This window comes from Calidris pugnax, unplaced genomic scaffold (assembly GCF_001431845.1).
Source record: "Calidris pugnax isolate Ruff unplaced genomic scaffold, ASM143184v1 scaffold152, whole genome shotgun sequence".
Lineage (NCBI taxonomy): Eukaryota > Metazoa > Chordata > Aves > Charadriiformes > Scolopacidae > Calidris > Calidris pugnax.
The window spans coordinates 208,249-224,538 of NW_015090881.1; the positions used below are offsets into that span (position 1 = coordinate 208,249).

Consider the following 16,290-nt stretch of genomic DNA (forward strand, 5'->3'; position numbering starts at 1 on the left):
GGGAGGGGGGGTCGGGCCGCGCAGACGTTGGACCCGAGTTCAAGTGTGCTCCTGGGCCACGCGGGCTGCGGGGGGTGGGGAAGGGAAGGGGACACACACGCTTCTGCCTCCCTCACTCTGTCACCCCCGCTTGGGCAACGCGGTAGAGTGGCTCCTACGCCCACCCCGCCATCTCCCACCCCCTCGGGTTGGCTTTCGGTGCTTGAAGCCCCCAGCTCTGGGGCCACCGACATCAGGACTTCAGGAGCTGTTGGAGCGGGGCCAGAGGAGGCCCCGGAGGTGCTGGGAGGGCTGGAGCCCCTCTGCTGGGAGGGGGGGCTGAGAGAGTTGGGGGGTTCAGCCTGGAGAAGAGAAGGCTCCGGGGAGACCTCAGAGCCCCTTCCAGTCCCTCAAGGGGCTCCAGGAAAGCTGGGGAGGGACTCTTGATGAGGGAGGGGAGCCCGAGGAGGAGGGGGAAGGGTTTGACACTGAAAGAGGGGAGATGGAGCTGAGCTGTGGGGAAGAACTTGTTTGGTGTGAGGGTGGTGAGAGCCTGGCCCAGGTTGCCCAGAGAAGCTGTGGCTGCCCCATCCCTGGAGGGGTTCAAGGGCAGGTTGGAGGGGGCTTGGAGGGACCTGGTGTGGTGGGAAGTGTCCCTGCCCAGGGCAGGGGGTGGGACTGGTCACTTCCAACCAAAACCATTCTGTGAGTCTTGGCCTTGCTGTCAGTGAATTTATTTTCATGGTGATACTACTTATGCTAGGATTATATTTTTAGTGATTGTTTAGGGTTTTGGCTTTCTTTTTCCACCTAATGGTATATAAAAGTCTGCTGGGTGTTAGCACAAACAAAATATTAGCTTAAACCCCTGCATGATGTTCAGTCGTGTCAATGTGAGCAAAAATGGCTTTGAGCACTTGGTAGTTAAAAAGCACACTCTCTTGAGGAAACCCTGAATGTATGGGGAAATGAGCAAAATTCGTATTTCTTTTATATTGTAAGACCGCAGTGCTTAATGGGGTCTCAAGAAACAAATGCCTGAAAGATTACTTTTATGACAGTAGTTTATTTTAAAGGAAAATTGGAACACTTAAAGAGTTTTGTAAATACATCAAATAGGCATATCAGGGAAGTTACCTGGCAGCGGAGGAGTCCTGGAATTGCTCTGCAGACCATTCTGGAAAAATGAAATGCTGTCAGTGGTGCCTGTCAGTTTAGGGGGGCCTCCCTGTGGGTTATTTTCCAGACTGACCGTCACACCCCACCCCCCCCAAAACATCTTGTACCTCAAACCCCGAGTTTCAGAATTGTAGAAGACTTGGGAACCCCTCTTCAGGGCAGCAAGTGTCGATAGTGATGCTTTTATTGGGCCTTTTATTTAGGTTTGTTTTAAATATGGCATTTTTTTTTTTTAACTGTCTGTTACCTTCTGACCCAGTCTTAAGTGTTTGCCAAGCTCCTTAATTGGTTTTGTGCCTGCAACTTTAAAAACTTGACTCTGAGTCTGCCCAGTTGGCATTCTCCATGGAGGTTTTAATGTGCAATGTCGTACAGTTGTCGGTGGTGTAAGCTTTAGCGTCTTTGGCTTCTGTGAACGCGTATAAAGTCATAGGCCGCAAAGTCTACCTCTAGGGAAGGCTTTTTTCCTGTTTCCCTCAGTAGTGGAAATGCTCAGTGATGTGAGTCAAGCACGGAAGCAGGAGCAGCTAGTTAAGACATCCGAATGGCTTCCCCAGTCATTAATTTGGCAGCTGTTTAATCCCTGAGGTTGCCATTTTTAATGAGAAACCCAGCATGATCTTGTGTTATCAAGAGATTAGAGCCGCAGCCTGAGAACCGGACTGGAGGACATTTCCTCAACTCTGGAATCTCTCTGGCTCGCTGCGAGGGGAACTTTGCGGGTGCTGCTGCCCTTGCTTGTCTTTGCTTCAGCCGGGTCTGCTTGAAGCTAAAATTAGCTTTGGAAATAAAAACGTAGCTTTGATGTAGGTGCATGTTAACTTCAAGTATTTTGTACGTTCTTTTAATGTTCAAAGTGCCTTTCTGTTCTGAAATGCTAGTTGGAATTCTGAGCATCTGTCCATTTTTTCTCACAGTTGTCAAAATAACAAATGGATGTGCAGGCCACATCCTCTTGGTCCTCGTACCAGAACTGGAGCTGCACATCAATGTCTGGCTTTGTATTTAGAGCTCGGCTGGACTCAACAGCGGCCTTTTCTTAATCCACATGCTTGCCTGGTGCCTGTTTTTATTGTGGTGTTAAAGGTGTGGAGGGGAGAATCACTCAGGTCAAAGATGAGCTAAGGGGCTGGGACCTCGGAATGGGGGTTTCTCTTGTACCATTCCAAGTGTCCTTTGAGAAGGTGGTGGCTGTGACTGTTGCACCATCCAAGCGGCAGTGCGCTTGCTGGAAAACACCATCAGGAATCACAGGGCAGGCACTGGGCTTCAAAACTGACCAGTAGATATTTTTATTATTTTTTTTTAACTAACCATGTAGACATCTTGAGCTTTAACTGAGCCATTTGTTGACGTAAAACTTGAGCGTGCTCTTAAATGGAAATTACATTTTCAAAATAACTTTAAAAACAGGCATCTGGTGGGGTTGTCCAAAATCAAACCTGGGCAAGAGCTTAGAGCATGTGCACAGGTAATGAGCACTTCCCACCACCATTTTTCAGTTGAGAGTGAAGGAATGTGCTAAGCGTTTCTAGTTTGGTGGGGTTTTTTGTTTGTTTTTTTTTTTTGTTTTTTCTTAGCTGAAAACCTGTTACTGGGCTCTCCTGAAGGTTTTCAGATTTTGGAGCATCTGGTGGGAGATCTTGCATTGCAAAGATGAAAGTCTTTAGGCTCAGGCTTTGCAAGGGCTTCTGGATGCAGCATCCTGGGCCCTTAGAGATAAGCTGCCTCATGGTGATGAGACTGGCTCTGCTTCATTTGTTGCCTTTTGACTACCTTTTTCCAGTAACCTTTGAGACTTGTAGGCATCAATTCCAGGAGGGAACAAGGTGAGGTGCTAATTAGCCATAGCTTGGCTTGAGGTTTTTCAAAAAGTCTTTATTTTCATCCTCATGTTTTAAAGCCAATGGTGAGGAGCACCTAGCTTATCATTAAAATAAATAAATTGTGGATTCTGTCTCCCATACCTGTATGCTCTCCAATTTTGAGCACATTTTAACGCAAGCTTGCTTTGCGATGTCCTTAACCAGTCATTCTAGGAAATAAAAGCTGCTTTGCTATTGATTCAAACCGTTCCCCAGACCAATGAAACTAACAGTGCAGCGAGGCGCAGTGGGTACGATGGGAGCCTGAACGCACGGCCGTGAGTTTGGTATGAGTGGGGGAAACAGCAGAGGGGCTGTTTCAGCTCTGCCTCTTAATTACAGAACAGAAACTCTCCTGACTCGGTACCGTGTTGTGGTTGCCCAGCCTTAGCTGGTAACGGTGGAAACCGGACCCTGCTCACACTGAAGGATGATTTTGGCTCCTTGTTGGTGCAGACCTGAGCTTCTTTTAGTTTCTTGTGAGGGGAGAAACCCCAGCTCTTCCCTCTCTGTGCTCACAAACGCAGCTTGACCTCAGTAGCCAGGTGGTGGTGTTACTCCTTTGGTGAAGGAAGCATCCAGGCTGAGAGGATGTAGCTCTGGAGAGATGCTGAGGCCCCAGTGGTGATACCATCATCGCCTGTTTCAAAGATTGCAATAGCTGATCTCCTGCACAGGGCACTGCCACAAATGATGGACCGCTCGCTGTCAGGTGTTTGTTCTTCTTCCAGTGTCTCCCTCAGTGGGATGTGAAGGATAGAGGGGTGTGCAAAAGGGAGAAAGAACGCTTTCACATGCGATTTACTGGGGTCTGAACCTTGTGTAGGTGACCTGACAGTCCCCTCACTGCAGGCAGGAAGCTGGTAGGGGGCTAGTTGAGAGCAGGTTGAGGAGCAAGGCTGATGCTGGAAGCTAGTTAGTTGTCTTGACAGTTTCCTGTTTCATCCCCACCCCAAACAATTGAATTTGTAAACTGGGCTAATTTCGTGTGTGTTTCATACATCAATTTCAATTTTCTGTTGTCCTGCAGGAATGACACCAAGGAAGATGTGTTTGTCCATCAGGTAAGACTTCCTTGAAACTGGAACAGGCTACCTCTCTGAAACTTGCTATGCACGGCCTATGTAAGTAGGATTGGAGTTGTGAGAGAGCTTCACATTTTCCAAGAACTGTTGTTTGAACACCAGGAACTGTTTCTCACTGCTGGATTGCAGGTAGAGCCTGCTTGTGGCTGGGGGTTTTGTGTATCCACGTCCATCCGTCAGGAGGACATGAGATCCCTGGGGTTGAGCAGGCTGGTACCGTACAGTGATAAAAACTGCGGTGTCTGCAGGTTCAGTCTGACTTGGGGATAACTGTTTGAAGCCAGTTGCCTTGTGGATTCGTGTAGTACTCTGTAAGCATATGGAAATAAGGTTAAATGAAAAGCTTGCAGCAGGGAGAGAAATTAATTGGGCTGTAATGGGGATAAAGTGCCAGTGAAGAATTTTTTTTTTCTAGGCAAAACTTCCGTAGAATGTGTTGCTCCAGGCTTTCAATCAAAACCTGAAAACATTTTAATAGGTACTTTTTCAATTAAACAGAGATGACAGAGACATACACTTAAGTATAATTTCCAGGGAGCATGTAAACCTCTGGAAAGTAGAGCAGAGTGAGGCCGTGCACCACACCTGGGCCTCCTTTCATGGGGCAGGTTGGCCTGAGATTAGTCTTTGGTGTCTGACTTGTGAGTTGTGATGATCAGCTCTGTAGGTTTTTCACCCTGTCTCGGGATCTCTTGTGAAGCAGCCCACAAAGAGTTCGTGATGATCAACTCTGTAGGTTTTTTCACCCTGTCTCAGGATCTCTTGTGAAGCAGCCCACAAAGAGTTCTTAGTGGAGCGTGGTTTATGTCTGGCATTTAGGAGTCCCTGGACTGTTCTTTTGTTTCGCGTTAGGGATATACCGCTGGTGGTGTAAACAAAGAGAGGAAAAGTAACCCCTGGAAAGAGTTTTGACTTGAGTTTCATTTGCCAGCCTTCAGCTTCTTGGTTGTGCTCTGTCTGAATTGCCTGCTATTAAAATGTGGAGGCATTTATTTATAAAAGGTTGTTCTGTAATGGGCAGTGGAGAGAGGCCAAGTGACTCCGCTGTGTTTCCGTGTACCGAGGCAGGAGTATATACCCTGAAGGAAGGCTTTCTGACTTCATTACTTGGTTTGCACGTAGGGTAACCTGTAAGTGACCTTGAATTAATGTCGCATTTCAGGACTTGTCATGTAACTACTGTCTGTGTTTCTAAAAGCAGTGATTTGTTTTCATGTGATAATTCTCATGATAAAATGGGTTTAGGGGTATAATCTGAAAGAAACCAGCTTGTTTTATGAGTACAGCTGTGTGCGCTTTTTCCCGTTCCCATTATCAAGCTTGGCTCTCGTGAAGAGCTGTGAGCCTCACAGCTCTTCATATTAAGGCTTTTCCTAAAGTCACTGCTTTATAGGCTCAGACTTGGGGCATGTTTTTCCATAGATTTTGTTCCATTTGGAGAGAAAAACCTAGTCAAATTCTGTTGCTGGTAATTTTTGTAAATTTGTTACTCTCGTTACATTGTTCACTTAGTGTTTGATAAGCAGGATGTGGCTGAGAACAGTGCACGTTGAGTATTAACTCATCTGTCAGAAAATTAATCCTCTGCTGAATAGCACAGAAAATTCAGTGCTTTCTGGTAACGGCGTGTAACGTGCAGATACCAGTACAAAGGCTCGTCTGGTGCTGACACCTTGGAAGGGCTACTGCTTGGTGACTAATACACAGAGTAGATTTGTGATTAATTGGTAAATATTATGGCTGAAGCAATGATATTGAAAGCCTCAGAGAAGGAAATATCTTAATTTCTGGCCATTGATGTGTCTACATAGCATGGGACATGCAGGCTACACAGGGCTTAGTGATGGTTGGACTAGATGATCTTAAAGGTCCCTTCCAACCCAGACAGCTCTGATTCTGTGTGATCTGGGAATGGCAGAGGGCTGGGAATCTGAGTGTGTGGCTGGAAAGGCTTATATAGAGGTCTGTGTGCTTCAGAGGAGTGTATAAATACTATGGGGGTGTTTAATGCTAAATTCTGGTTAGGAGTGCTAGGGCCAGTGTGCATTTCAGGGTTGGGGAGTGTGTGTTTGTTTTCAAACTGCTTTTTCAGGTGTCAGGCAGCATGTTGGCAGGTGTGTTCAATGGTAAAGCTGTTGCATGTGTCATATAGGCCAGAAGTACAGTAATAAAGGTAAATTTTATAACTTCCTGGATTTCCAGTTATTTAATTGCTTTTTCAGGAGTATAGGTCTTCCTCCTAAGATATTAAACATTCAAATTCCTTAATCTTTTCTTTAAAAAAAAAAAAAAAAGAAAGGTCTTCAGATATGCTAAGCAGTGTTCTTGTGCTGTGCCTGTAAATGTAATTCTGTGCTGTTATGTTGTTAGACTGCCATAAAGAAGAATAACCCCAGGAAGTACCTCCGCAGCGTGGGAGATGGAGAGACCGTGGAGTTTGATGTGGTTGAGGGAGAAAAGGTAAAACCTGTCTCTCGGGTGTTAGAGTGCGCGCGGAAAAACTGGTCTGCAGGCTTTGGTGTGGGGCCTGCGGTTTGAGTGATGCCTGATGGCATCCAGGGAGATGAATGGCTTTTCATTGCTTTACAATGTGGATGTAAATCGTCGCTCGGTGCTGAATTATATTCTGCTGTAAAGTGATGTGATGCTGAGTGTGTTCCCTAACGCTGTCCCCGCTCTTTAGGGCGCGGAGGCAGCTAATGTGACAGGTCCTGGTGGCGTCCCAGTGCAAGGCAGTAAATACGCAGCAGACCGTAACCATTACAGACGATATCCACGTCGTAGGGGTCCTCCACGCAACTACCAGCAAAACTACCAGAATAGTGAGAGTGGGGAAAAGAACGAAGGAGCAGAGAACATCCCAGAAGGCCAAGCCCAGCAACGCCGTCCCTACCGCAGGCGGCGGTACCCACCTTACTATATGCGTAGGCCCTACGGGCGTCGACCACAATATTCCAACCCTCCCGTGCAGGGAGAGATAGTGGAGGTAATGTGTTTTGCTCAACTGGCTCGGTTGCTTTGGAGCAGGGTGACGGGGCACGGCTTTTCGCTGCTGCTTGTAGATACTCAAGATGGTTTTGGTAAGGTTTGGCAGAAAAACATTGGATAAAACAGAAACTGAGGATCTTGTGTTTCGGCTTTTAAAAAATGGAGTGTCTTTGGATTTGCATTGACTTCCTACATGGTTATCTGGAAGAAACACAAATTGTGACAGTGCATACTCGTGTGCCCTAGGAGCGCTGCCCGCCTTGTTGTGTGCCTCAGATTTAATTTCAACAGCCCCTGTCCGGCCATCTTCCTCACGGTTTGACGAGTTGGGTGTTACTGGGCTTTGCATGTGGCTACGGTGGTTTGTTGCCTGATGTCTTGCAGGGTGCTGACAGCCAGGGTGCAGGAGATCAAGGCAGACCAGTCAGGCAGAACATGTATCGAGGGTATAGACCACGGTTTCGCAGGTATGCTGCAGATCAACTTTGTTTTCTTTAACCTTGCCTTTTAGCGACAGAGACAGAACATGGCGATGGTCAGATGCTGCATTGTTAAAGCCTAGCTTGACTTTCAGGGGTCCTCCTCGTCAAAGACAGCCGAGAGAGGATGGGAATGAAGAAGATAAAGAGAACCAAGGGGACGAGACCCAAAGTCAGCAGCCACCTCAACGTCGGTACCGTCGTAACTTCAACTACCGACGCAGACGCCCAGAGAACCCTAAACCACAAGATGGCAAAGAGACGAAGACAGCCGATCCACCAGCTGAGAACACGTCCGCTCCCGAGGCCGAGCAGGGCGGGGCTGAGTAAACACCGGCTTAACATCTCTACCATCATCCGGGTGCGTGGCCGGGCCTTCGCGGGGTACCCTGTCGTGTCCCACTTCTCTTCTCTCTTGACACTTTTCCTTGAATTTTTGCCTTAAAAGCTCCTGCGCTCTTCTTGCTTGTGTGTGTTGTGCATGTGTGAGCGCGGTCACTAGGCTTCGCTCTAAAAATGCTGATTAATTGGGAGGGCTTAATTACTAGGCCTTTATTTTCATTGGTGGAGTCGGTGCCTTAGAATACTGTGAATCTGAAAATCTTGGCTGTATCCAGTAGTTCAGGCTTTGTCCACCCAGAAATAGCAATTCCAGAGGTGCTGGAATGGTGAGTGGAAAGTAGCCAGGAGAAAGAGGTACTGGGGTGTTCCCGGCTGTGTCTGAGCTGTCACTGCTCGGTGTCGGGCTGGGGACAGTGAGGAGCATTAAGACCTCAAGGCATTAATTTCTAGAAAGTTGGCGCAGAGTTTGCAGGAGCGTCTCAATAGCCACTTTTTATCTAACCAAAGTGCTGGAGAGGCTGGTGGGGACGGCCCTTCTCATGGAGCACAGGGTTCCTGGGGGTGAAGGTGCTGGGAGGGTGTTGCCACTTGACAGGGCTGTGTGAGAGTCAGTGTTAAAACACTGTTTTGCAAGGTGTGACTGACTGGCTGTGATGTGGTGCTGGTGAGGCTGTCTCTGATGGACAGTTCTGTTAATTTGGGGATATTTTCCCTGGTAGGACTCTTCCCCCTTGTTCTCCTTTTTTTTTTTCGGGCACCTTCCATGTCTGTATCTCCCCTCTGGCCAGCATTCCTGTCCCATTCCCTCTGTGCCTCGCTGGGAGGGCAGGCAGGGGGAGAGACTCGGTCAGGCTCTGGAGGGAGCGGTGAGGAACAGTCCTGAGAACGGGCTGAAGGGGAATGATGGAGCTGGGCACGGAGAGTGGCAGCAGCCACAGGGCTGTCCCGGCTGAGGGAGCTCAGGGGGACTGGGACCTGCTGGCTCTGTGGTGCGGGTGGGTTCCTTCAATCCTCAGCATTTTCTGGGCGCTGGATGCAAACCTTTTTTTTTATCCCAGTGTTCATTCTAAGGGTTAACACAAACTGGATAAATTCTTAATATTGTGGGCTTCGGAGAAACACCGAGATGAGGCTTGGTTGCTTTTTCTGTCTGTTGGTAGTACTGGAGAGTATAAATAGTGGTTCCTGTGGTCTGGGCAGTGGTTACTGAAGCCACAGGTAGAGATTTGCTCTCGACCATCTCCTGAAGATCTTGAGTTGTCCTCGTGCCTCCCCAGCTCAGCTCGGGGTTTGCCCCCTGCATTTGTGGAGGTGACCTCTCAGCCCCACCTGGGCTGCCCTCCCCAGGATCCGGGCACAAAGCAGAGGCCAGTGCAGGGAGGGGTGTAGGCAGGATTCCTTTGGGTTTAAATCTATCTTTCTGGAGCTGTTTGCATTTGTTTTGGGTGGAAGGTGGGGGTTTTGGCGGATGGCAGGAGCACAGTGGGGCTGGTGGAGGGGCTGTAGCTGCTGAGGGTTTCTGGGGGTGCGAAGGTCTCCTTGGTGAGAACCAGTGAGTTGGTGTGGGGTCTCCACAGCCCAAACACCCGTGAAACCCTCCCACACCTGCCTGATCATCCCTTTTTCCTGTTTTTCTCTCTTTCAGTTTAGTCATCAAAGAAAAGACTTAAGAAATGAAGAAGAAAAGAAAATGAAATTCCAGCAATAAGAAATGAACAAAAGAATTGGAACTGAAGACCTTAAGTGCTTGCTTTTTGCTGTTGACCAGATTACTAGAACTATCTGCATTATCTATGCAGCATGGGGTTTTTATTATTTTTACCTAAAGAAGTCTCCTTTTGGAAACGATAAACACGTTTTTTAAAAGCCTGTTTTTTCTCAATATACCTTTAAAGGTTTTTAAATTGTTTCATATCTGGTCAAGTTGAGATTTTTAAGAACCTCATTTTTAATTTGTATGAAATATACACCTGATTTTTTCAAGTCAAACTGCAAGCATCTGTTAATAAAGGTCTTAAAGAATTACCTCGCGTGTTTTGGTTGTTTTAAAGCCGCTGTGGGATGAAAGGGTTTAAGTTAAATGTTCCTAAAAGGGTTTTTTGGGGGAGAAAAAGTGACTTGATTTATTTCTTGGGCAAAGGGTTGGGGCTGGGCTCCCTCTGGGGCAGGTTGGGGAGCCTGGAGCCCTGTCAGGGGGTGACACATCTCACGGTTGCAGGAAAAGCCCCCCCCAGCGTGGGCCTGGCGGGGCTGTGGGGCTGGGCTCCCTCTGGGGCGGGTTGGGGAGCCTGGAGCCCTGTCAGGGGGTGACACATCTCACGGTTGCAGGAAAAGCCCCCCCCAGCGTGGGCCTGGCGGGCACTGGGGGCACTGCTCTAATAACACTCATTATAAATGACCGCTAACGAAGGTGACTGCCACCCAGGAACACCCCGGGGGAGGGGGGAATATCTTCTGGCAGCTCTTGAGAGCTCCCGTCTGTGCCCTAACGAGCCCCGCGCCTGCGTCACCCAAATACTGCTCTTAATTGTTCCTTCGTGTCCTCAAGTGCCAGCCCTTAAATGCACAGGGCGCTCGGGTTTTTCTCACTAAATACCTTCCACAGGGCTTGTCCTCCGGGTGTGGGCTCCCTGGGGGGGAATTAATAGCCTTTCAAAGAAACTTTTAATAATTTAATGAACTAGTCCATGCTGTGTGGTGCCGGTGCTGCAGGACCCAGTGGTTCTGCCTTGCACCCAAAGTTACAATCAAGCACCAGTTTTGGTGCCTTTTGGCTTTGTGTGAGACCAGAAGTTATGTCCTCGGGGGGACCATCTGGGGTGGGGGTGTCCCCAGGCTGCCACAGGGCCCCTGCCCCGCTCCTCTGCGCCTCTCCCTGCCAGGGACTCCGGAGCCCGGTGGCTGCTCAGGTTGGGGCTCGCTCTGCTGCCTTTTGGGGTCACAGCCCATGGTGGGGGGCTCTTCCCAGTGTCCCCGCTGGGTCGAAAATGAGGGAATAAGGAAAAAACCCCAACATTTGGCGTTTGGGGGGGAGTTGGTGGTGGCTTGGGGTTGTGGTTCGTGTTCATGATGGTTTGAAGTGAAGAAGATAATTCGCTTGGGAGAGTCCCCTTTTCTTGTGGAATTAAAAATCTAACTTAGATCTCAGGGAGAACTTGTTTGGTGTGAGGGTGGTGAGAGCCTGGCCCAGGTTGGCCAGAGAAGCTGTGGCTGCCCCATCCCTGGAGGGGTTCAAGGGCAGGTTGGAGGGGGCTTGGAGGGACCTGGTGTGGTGGGAGGTGTCCCTGCCCAGGGCAGGGGGTGGCACTGGGGGGGCTTTAAGGCCCCTTCCAACCCAAACCATTCTGTGATTCTATGAACTCTGCAGCTGAAGCACCTCTTTCAGGCTTCAGGCTGACCCACCTCCTGGTTCCTGACGTGTAGGGCTGCACCGTTCCTCCCCCGATGACCCCGTGATGACCAGAAATGCTCTGGGTTACAGGCTTTACCCCGTTTTTAAATGCAGACCCCCTGTTGTCACCTTTCTGAGCCCGGGGTCGGGTGGTTTCCAGCGGGTGCCGGGGTGACCGGGGCCACCAGCCACGAGGAGTCAGTGTTGCCCTGAGCACAACTGCCTTCCACTGAGCTGCAGAGCACTCGTGTCGGGGGAGCTCTTTTGCCCTGGTGTCCCAACAGGGGCCTTGGGGGCACCTTTTCTTAGAGCAACACTTTTCTGGGGCTTATTTTCATGAGAACGGGCTGGAAGTGGGGAAAACCCCCTTCTCGGGCGGTGACTTCTGCAGAACTTCACTTTTTTTGCAGCTGCTGATGCCGCAGCTCAGTGGGACCCTGTGGCCAGAGCCATAAAGCAATGGTGGAGATGCCCCCAGTACAGGTGATGGTGCTTTAATGGGGTCAGACTGGGGGAAAAAGTCACGTGCCACAGCGGGTTGGGTGCAGGAGGTGCTGGTGCCCGTCACACGCGGGAGTCCATGGCGTACATCTTGCTGGTGGCCGTTCGGCCCCGGGGCTGGGGAAGCCTCTGGGGTTGCCAGTGGCCACTGGTGTCTGCCAGGAAAGAGCTGGTGTTGGGTCATGGCCAGGGATAGCGGGGGGGTAAGGAGGGTGACACGGCAGGAGAAGTGGAACCCGGACAGCCGGTGCTGTGGGGTGGACTTCCACCCCGTGGGACCAGGCATAAAGGCTGGAGATGACACTTGGTGAGGCATCACCTGCCCTGGTGGTGGAACGGCCAAGATTTCCACCGGCACATCCTTGTGGCCACCGGTTCAGGCTTTGGTTGGTCACAGCGGTACAGCTCCAGCATGGCCACTGCTTTGGGTAGACATCAACACACCTTCACCAGGACCCTGAGGTCCCACAGATGTGGATGGAGCCTTTTGGCACCGTCTCTGTGCCCTGACTGGGCTTACGGGGTCCTCACTCAGCCCGGTCCGGCCGGGCATGACCCAGCCTCCCCCCCACGGTGCACAGGCCGGACAGAAAGGGGTTCCCCTTGGTTTGGTTGGACCCCGTGCGAAGTTCCTGCACCCTCTGAGCTGCTCCTTCACATGACGTACGTCCCTGAGGGGCAAAAAGCTACAGGAGGTGGGATTGGGGTGGGGTGGGATGGGGCAGACTGACCTGTGCAGGCGTAGAGGCAGCAGGTCAGCAGGATGGATGCCACAAAGCAGCCCGTTGAGCCAGCCATGCCCAGCCAGCACGACCACCCAAAGTCGTAGTGGACTCCCAGGAAGATGTTGTGCGACACCAGCATGGCCCTCTCCACGTAGACGTCCACCGCGTACCACACGGAGCCCACAAGACCCAGGATGCCTAGGAGGAACAAGTCTGGTGAAGAAAGAACCATATGCCCCCCCTGATGGTCCTCAAGACTCCTCTGTGGGGGTGCCCTGAGATCCTGGAATCCCCCCATTCCCTGCGGGGCACAAGGTCCATCTGCCCCCTGAGCTCTCCCAGACACACACCCCCAACACCGAGGATGACACCGGCCCCGTAGCACATCTTCAGTTTGACACGGGGCTCTTCCTTGAGGAACTTGATGCAGTCCAGTCCAAGCAGCAACGTAGCCAAAGCCAGGCCAGCCAGGAGGTCTGTGGTGATCAGCAGCGTCCGTGTCACCACGATCTTCACTGGGCAGGGAAGGGGGAAAAAAAAAACAAACAGAAAGGGGACTGAGGAATGGTCAGAGGAACTGGTCTCCCCACTCCAGATTGCTGCCTGTGTCCCTGCTGGAGTCATCCAGGCCACCAGTTGGCATGTCCATAGGAGATGTCTACACTGGGAGCCACCAACCCCCTGCCTGCAGGGTGCTCACCAGCCTCATCTGAATCAATAAGTTTGTTATTTGACCAGCTCAGAAAACCAAACAACTTAAGATGCATCAGTCAGCTGCCTGTGTCCCTGCTGGAGTCATCCAGGCCACCAGTTGGCATGTCCATAGGAGATGTCTACACTGGGAGCCACCAACCCCCTGCCTGCAGGGTGCTCACCAGCCTCATCTGAATCAATAAGTTTGTTATTTGACCAGCTCAGAAAACCAAACAACTTAAGATGCATCAGTCAGCACCTGGGATGTGATCACCTACTGGAGACCTTTTTGCACAGCCTTGGACAGAAGATGCTGCTGCCCAGACTGTCTGCTTTTCCCTCCAGGTTGTGTGCCTGGTGGTTTGAACAGCAAGTTTTGACTCAGCGAGGAAAAATACAAGAGCTGGCCGGGTTCATGTCACCAGCTGTGCCCTGGGACTGCTCCCTGCAGAGCTTGTTCCCCAGAGCAGCACAACGGGACCTTTCAAATCATTGAGTCCAACCATCAACCCAGCACTGACAAACCCACCACTGACCCGTGTTCCTCAACAGCACATCTGCCCGGCTTTTAAATCCCTCCAGGGATAGTGACTCCACTGGGCACTGCCCACTGCCCTCTTCCAGGGCTTGACAGCCCTTTCTACACTTAGTCCATGCTGAGTTCTTGTTCCCTTCTCCACTGCCTGACTCTGTGTTGTCCTGTGTCATCACCCTACCCAAGGGTTCTCCTGTGCAGGAGATGTGCCCTGTGCAGGCCAGGAGAAGTCTCCATGCCACAGTATGACTGTCCGTGAGCTGAGGATGCAAGTCCTTGGCCAGTGGGAATGGTCCTCAATCCTACATGCAGCATCAGTGGGGTGGCAGTTCCCACTGTGCAAGGGGGACAGGAGCTGTGCTCTGTGTCCCAAAACACGTTTGTTGTGAGGTTGCACAGCTTCATGGCCTCTCTCCTGCTTGGTGACCCCACGGCAGAGATGACTGGACCATGGGTGGCTGTCAAGGCTGTGCTGATGAGGCAGGAGACCGAGAGAAGCCCTGGGCCTGCTTTGCTGACTGAGGAGGGTTAGCTCTTTACAACCAGGATCATCTTCTCGGAAAGGGAAGAGGGACAGCTCTCAGCTGTGAACCTAAAAAAATGCCTCCAGGCCATGCCAGCTTACCTGGGTGGTCAGCCAAAATGGAGTCATACTGGTCACAGGTCCTGACCCCGTCCTGCATGTTGGTGACACACTCCCTCCAAAGCCCCCGGCATTTGTGACTCACCTGGAAGCAGGAGACAGACACCTGAGCAAAAAGCACCAAAAAAGCACCCCAGGTCCCCAGGGTTACCCCAGCCCAGCCAGGCAGATCTTCAGGCTCTCATCACCACAGCTGGACATGTCCTGGTGACTCCCCACCCATACCCTGTTCTCTGTCTCCTCCTTCTGCCCCAGCATTTCCTTATCTCTCTAATCCTCCAGTCCTCCAACTCATGCAGAAAGCAGTGGGCTTGTCCCACCATATGTCCCCTTTCCAAGCCCGTGGAGACATGGTGCAACCCCATGGATGTCAAGGCACCCACTTTATCCTAACCTTGAAGCTGGTTGCTCTGCTCACCTCCAAGCTGTCGTCAGCGTTCACCATCCAGCAGTCGGTGCACGTGGCCAGGAGCAGGAAGAGGGTTGAGAGAAGAGCAAGACCAAACGCCGTCATCTGCAAGGCTGCACTCATGGGGTTACCTGCAAGGGCACAGGGACACTGCCACATCTGCTCTGGCCACTTCCCAGGTACCTGATCCACTGAGGGCAAAGTGCCCTCTGGGCAGGGTGTCCTCTGGATCCCTATGAGTCATCTGGAACCCATCTCATGGTCCTCAATGCTGCTGCTCTGTCACCCTTGGCTGAGGATGGGCCACCAGGGTGGCATGTAGACATGGCCTTCCGAGATACATTGATTCTGTGGTGGAGAAATACCCATTTTGGGTTGCTCTCTAGATGTCCTCTCTTCCAAATAGACCATCTGAAGTTGCTGACCTGCCCCTTGGGAATCAAGAGCTGCTGGAAAATGTTGTCAAACAACTCCTGTTGTCAAGGCCTGTGATCTGAGTGTGTGTCTCCTGGTATCCTGAGGTTTTCTGGATGCCTCCATCCCTGCATCCATGTGATTCAGTGGGAAGATCACCTGCCTGCCTTTTCTTGCTTTTTGTTTGAAGAAAAGCAATGAAGTGTTGAAACATCCAGGCTGGAGCACAAGTGTCCCTTGGACATGTCCTATTCTCAAGTCCAAAGAAAGCATCTCCCATTACGGAGGTGGATGAGGCTGCTGGAGCTTGATGTGGGTGCCCATGGGTGCTGTCAAGGCTTTCCAAAGACCAGAGGGGGTGGGATCACCTGTTTTCCATCCTTTCCAGGGATGGAGGGGCCTTGCAGAGAGGGGAGCTGTGCCCAAGGTGTGAAGCAGAGGACATCATATCTCCAAAGCCTGGAAATGAACTCCGCTTTGTTGTGTTTCGCAACCCAAGATGCTAAATTCTCTAGTGCCTGAAGTTGCAACCACTGTGACAGCCCTTTGGTTCCCATGAGTTCGTTAATTAATGAGACCAGATGGGTCTCTGAACTGCATGGGTTAATTATCATGGGATGATGACTCTTCACCATGGCAGAGTGTGTGACCTTCAGCCAGATGCTGCCCAGCCTGGCCTGGCACAGGCCTCCCCGTGGGGCAGAGGTGGGGAGGAGGGTCACAGTCCCCACACCCAGCATCCAACATCTCCCACCACATCCCTCCTGGGACGTTGCTGGGAGCAGAGGTACCACTCACCGTCTCTTCCAGCAGCTCCACCAGCTTCACTCTGAGAGAGTACGTAATTAACAGGCAGCCTCTTAGACCCCAATTTACAAGGTTTTTTTAATTTCCCAGGCTCCCTTCTGAGCTAAATCTCTAGAACCTTATTTTTTTCCACTAGACCCTGGCTGTTTTGGAGCCTTTGAAGAAAATCTCTTCAGCCATTTGAGTTACATGAGCAAGAAGGAGGAGGGGAGAGGAGGGGAGAGGAGGGGAGAGGAGGGGAGAGGAGGGGAAGGG

General features: G+C 50.9%; 2 protein-coding genes and 1 long non-coding RNA gene across 3 annotated transcripts in view; 2 read left to right on the forward strand and 1 right to left on the reverse strand.

The window, feature by feature from the left end:
• Positions 1-9,942, forward strand: part of YBX1 (Y-box binding protein 1) — a 10,602-nt gene extending 660 nt beyond the window's left edge. Inside the window, 9 exon segments of the mRNA XM_014946920.1 lie at positions 3,956-4,087; positions 6,479-6,568; positions 6,792-6,884; positions 6,886-6,922; positions 6,925-7,094; positions 7,481-7,563; positions 7,671-7,890; positions 7,892-7,936; positions 9,563-9,942. Coding sequence (XP_014802406.1) covers positions 3,956-4,087; positions 6,479-6,568; positions 6,792-6,884; positions 6,886-6,922; positions 6,925-7,094; positions 7,481-7,563; positions 7,671-7,890; positions 7,892-7,936; positions 9,563-9,625 — 933 coding nt within the window. The 3' untranslated portion in view covers positions 9,626-9,942.
• On the forward strand, positions 4,095-6,402 carry LOC106890864. The gene is made up of 2 exons (XR_001412588.1): positions 4,095-4,753; positions 4,823-6,402. It is a non-coding gene; the product is annotated as an uncharacterized LOC106890864 (long non-coding RNA).
• Positions 9,943-11,872: 1,930 nt separating the features above from the next.
• LOC106890851 (claudin-16-like) overlaps positions 11,873-16,290 on the reverse strand; it is a 4,778-nt gene continuing 360 nt past the window's right edge. The window contains exons 2-6 of the mRNA XM_014946921.1: positions 14,824-14,945; positions 14,388-14,490; positions 12,885-13,049; positions 12,541-12,732; positions 11,873-11,964 (exon numbers count right to left, since the gene is read on the reverse strand). Coding sequence (XP_014802407.1) covers positions 11,873-11,964; positions 12,541-12,732; positions 12,885-13,049; positions 14,388-14,490; positions 14,824-14,937 — 666 coding nt within the window. The 5' untranslated portion in view covers positions 14,938-14,945. The remainder of the gene's footprint in view (positions 11,965-12,540; positions 12,733-12,884; positions 13,050-14,387; positions 14,491-14,823; positions 14,946-16,290) is intronic.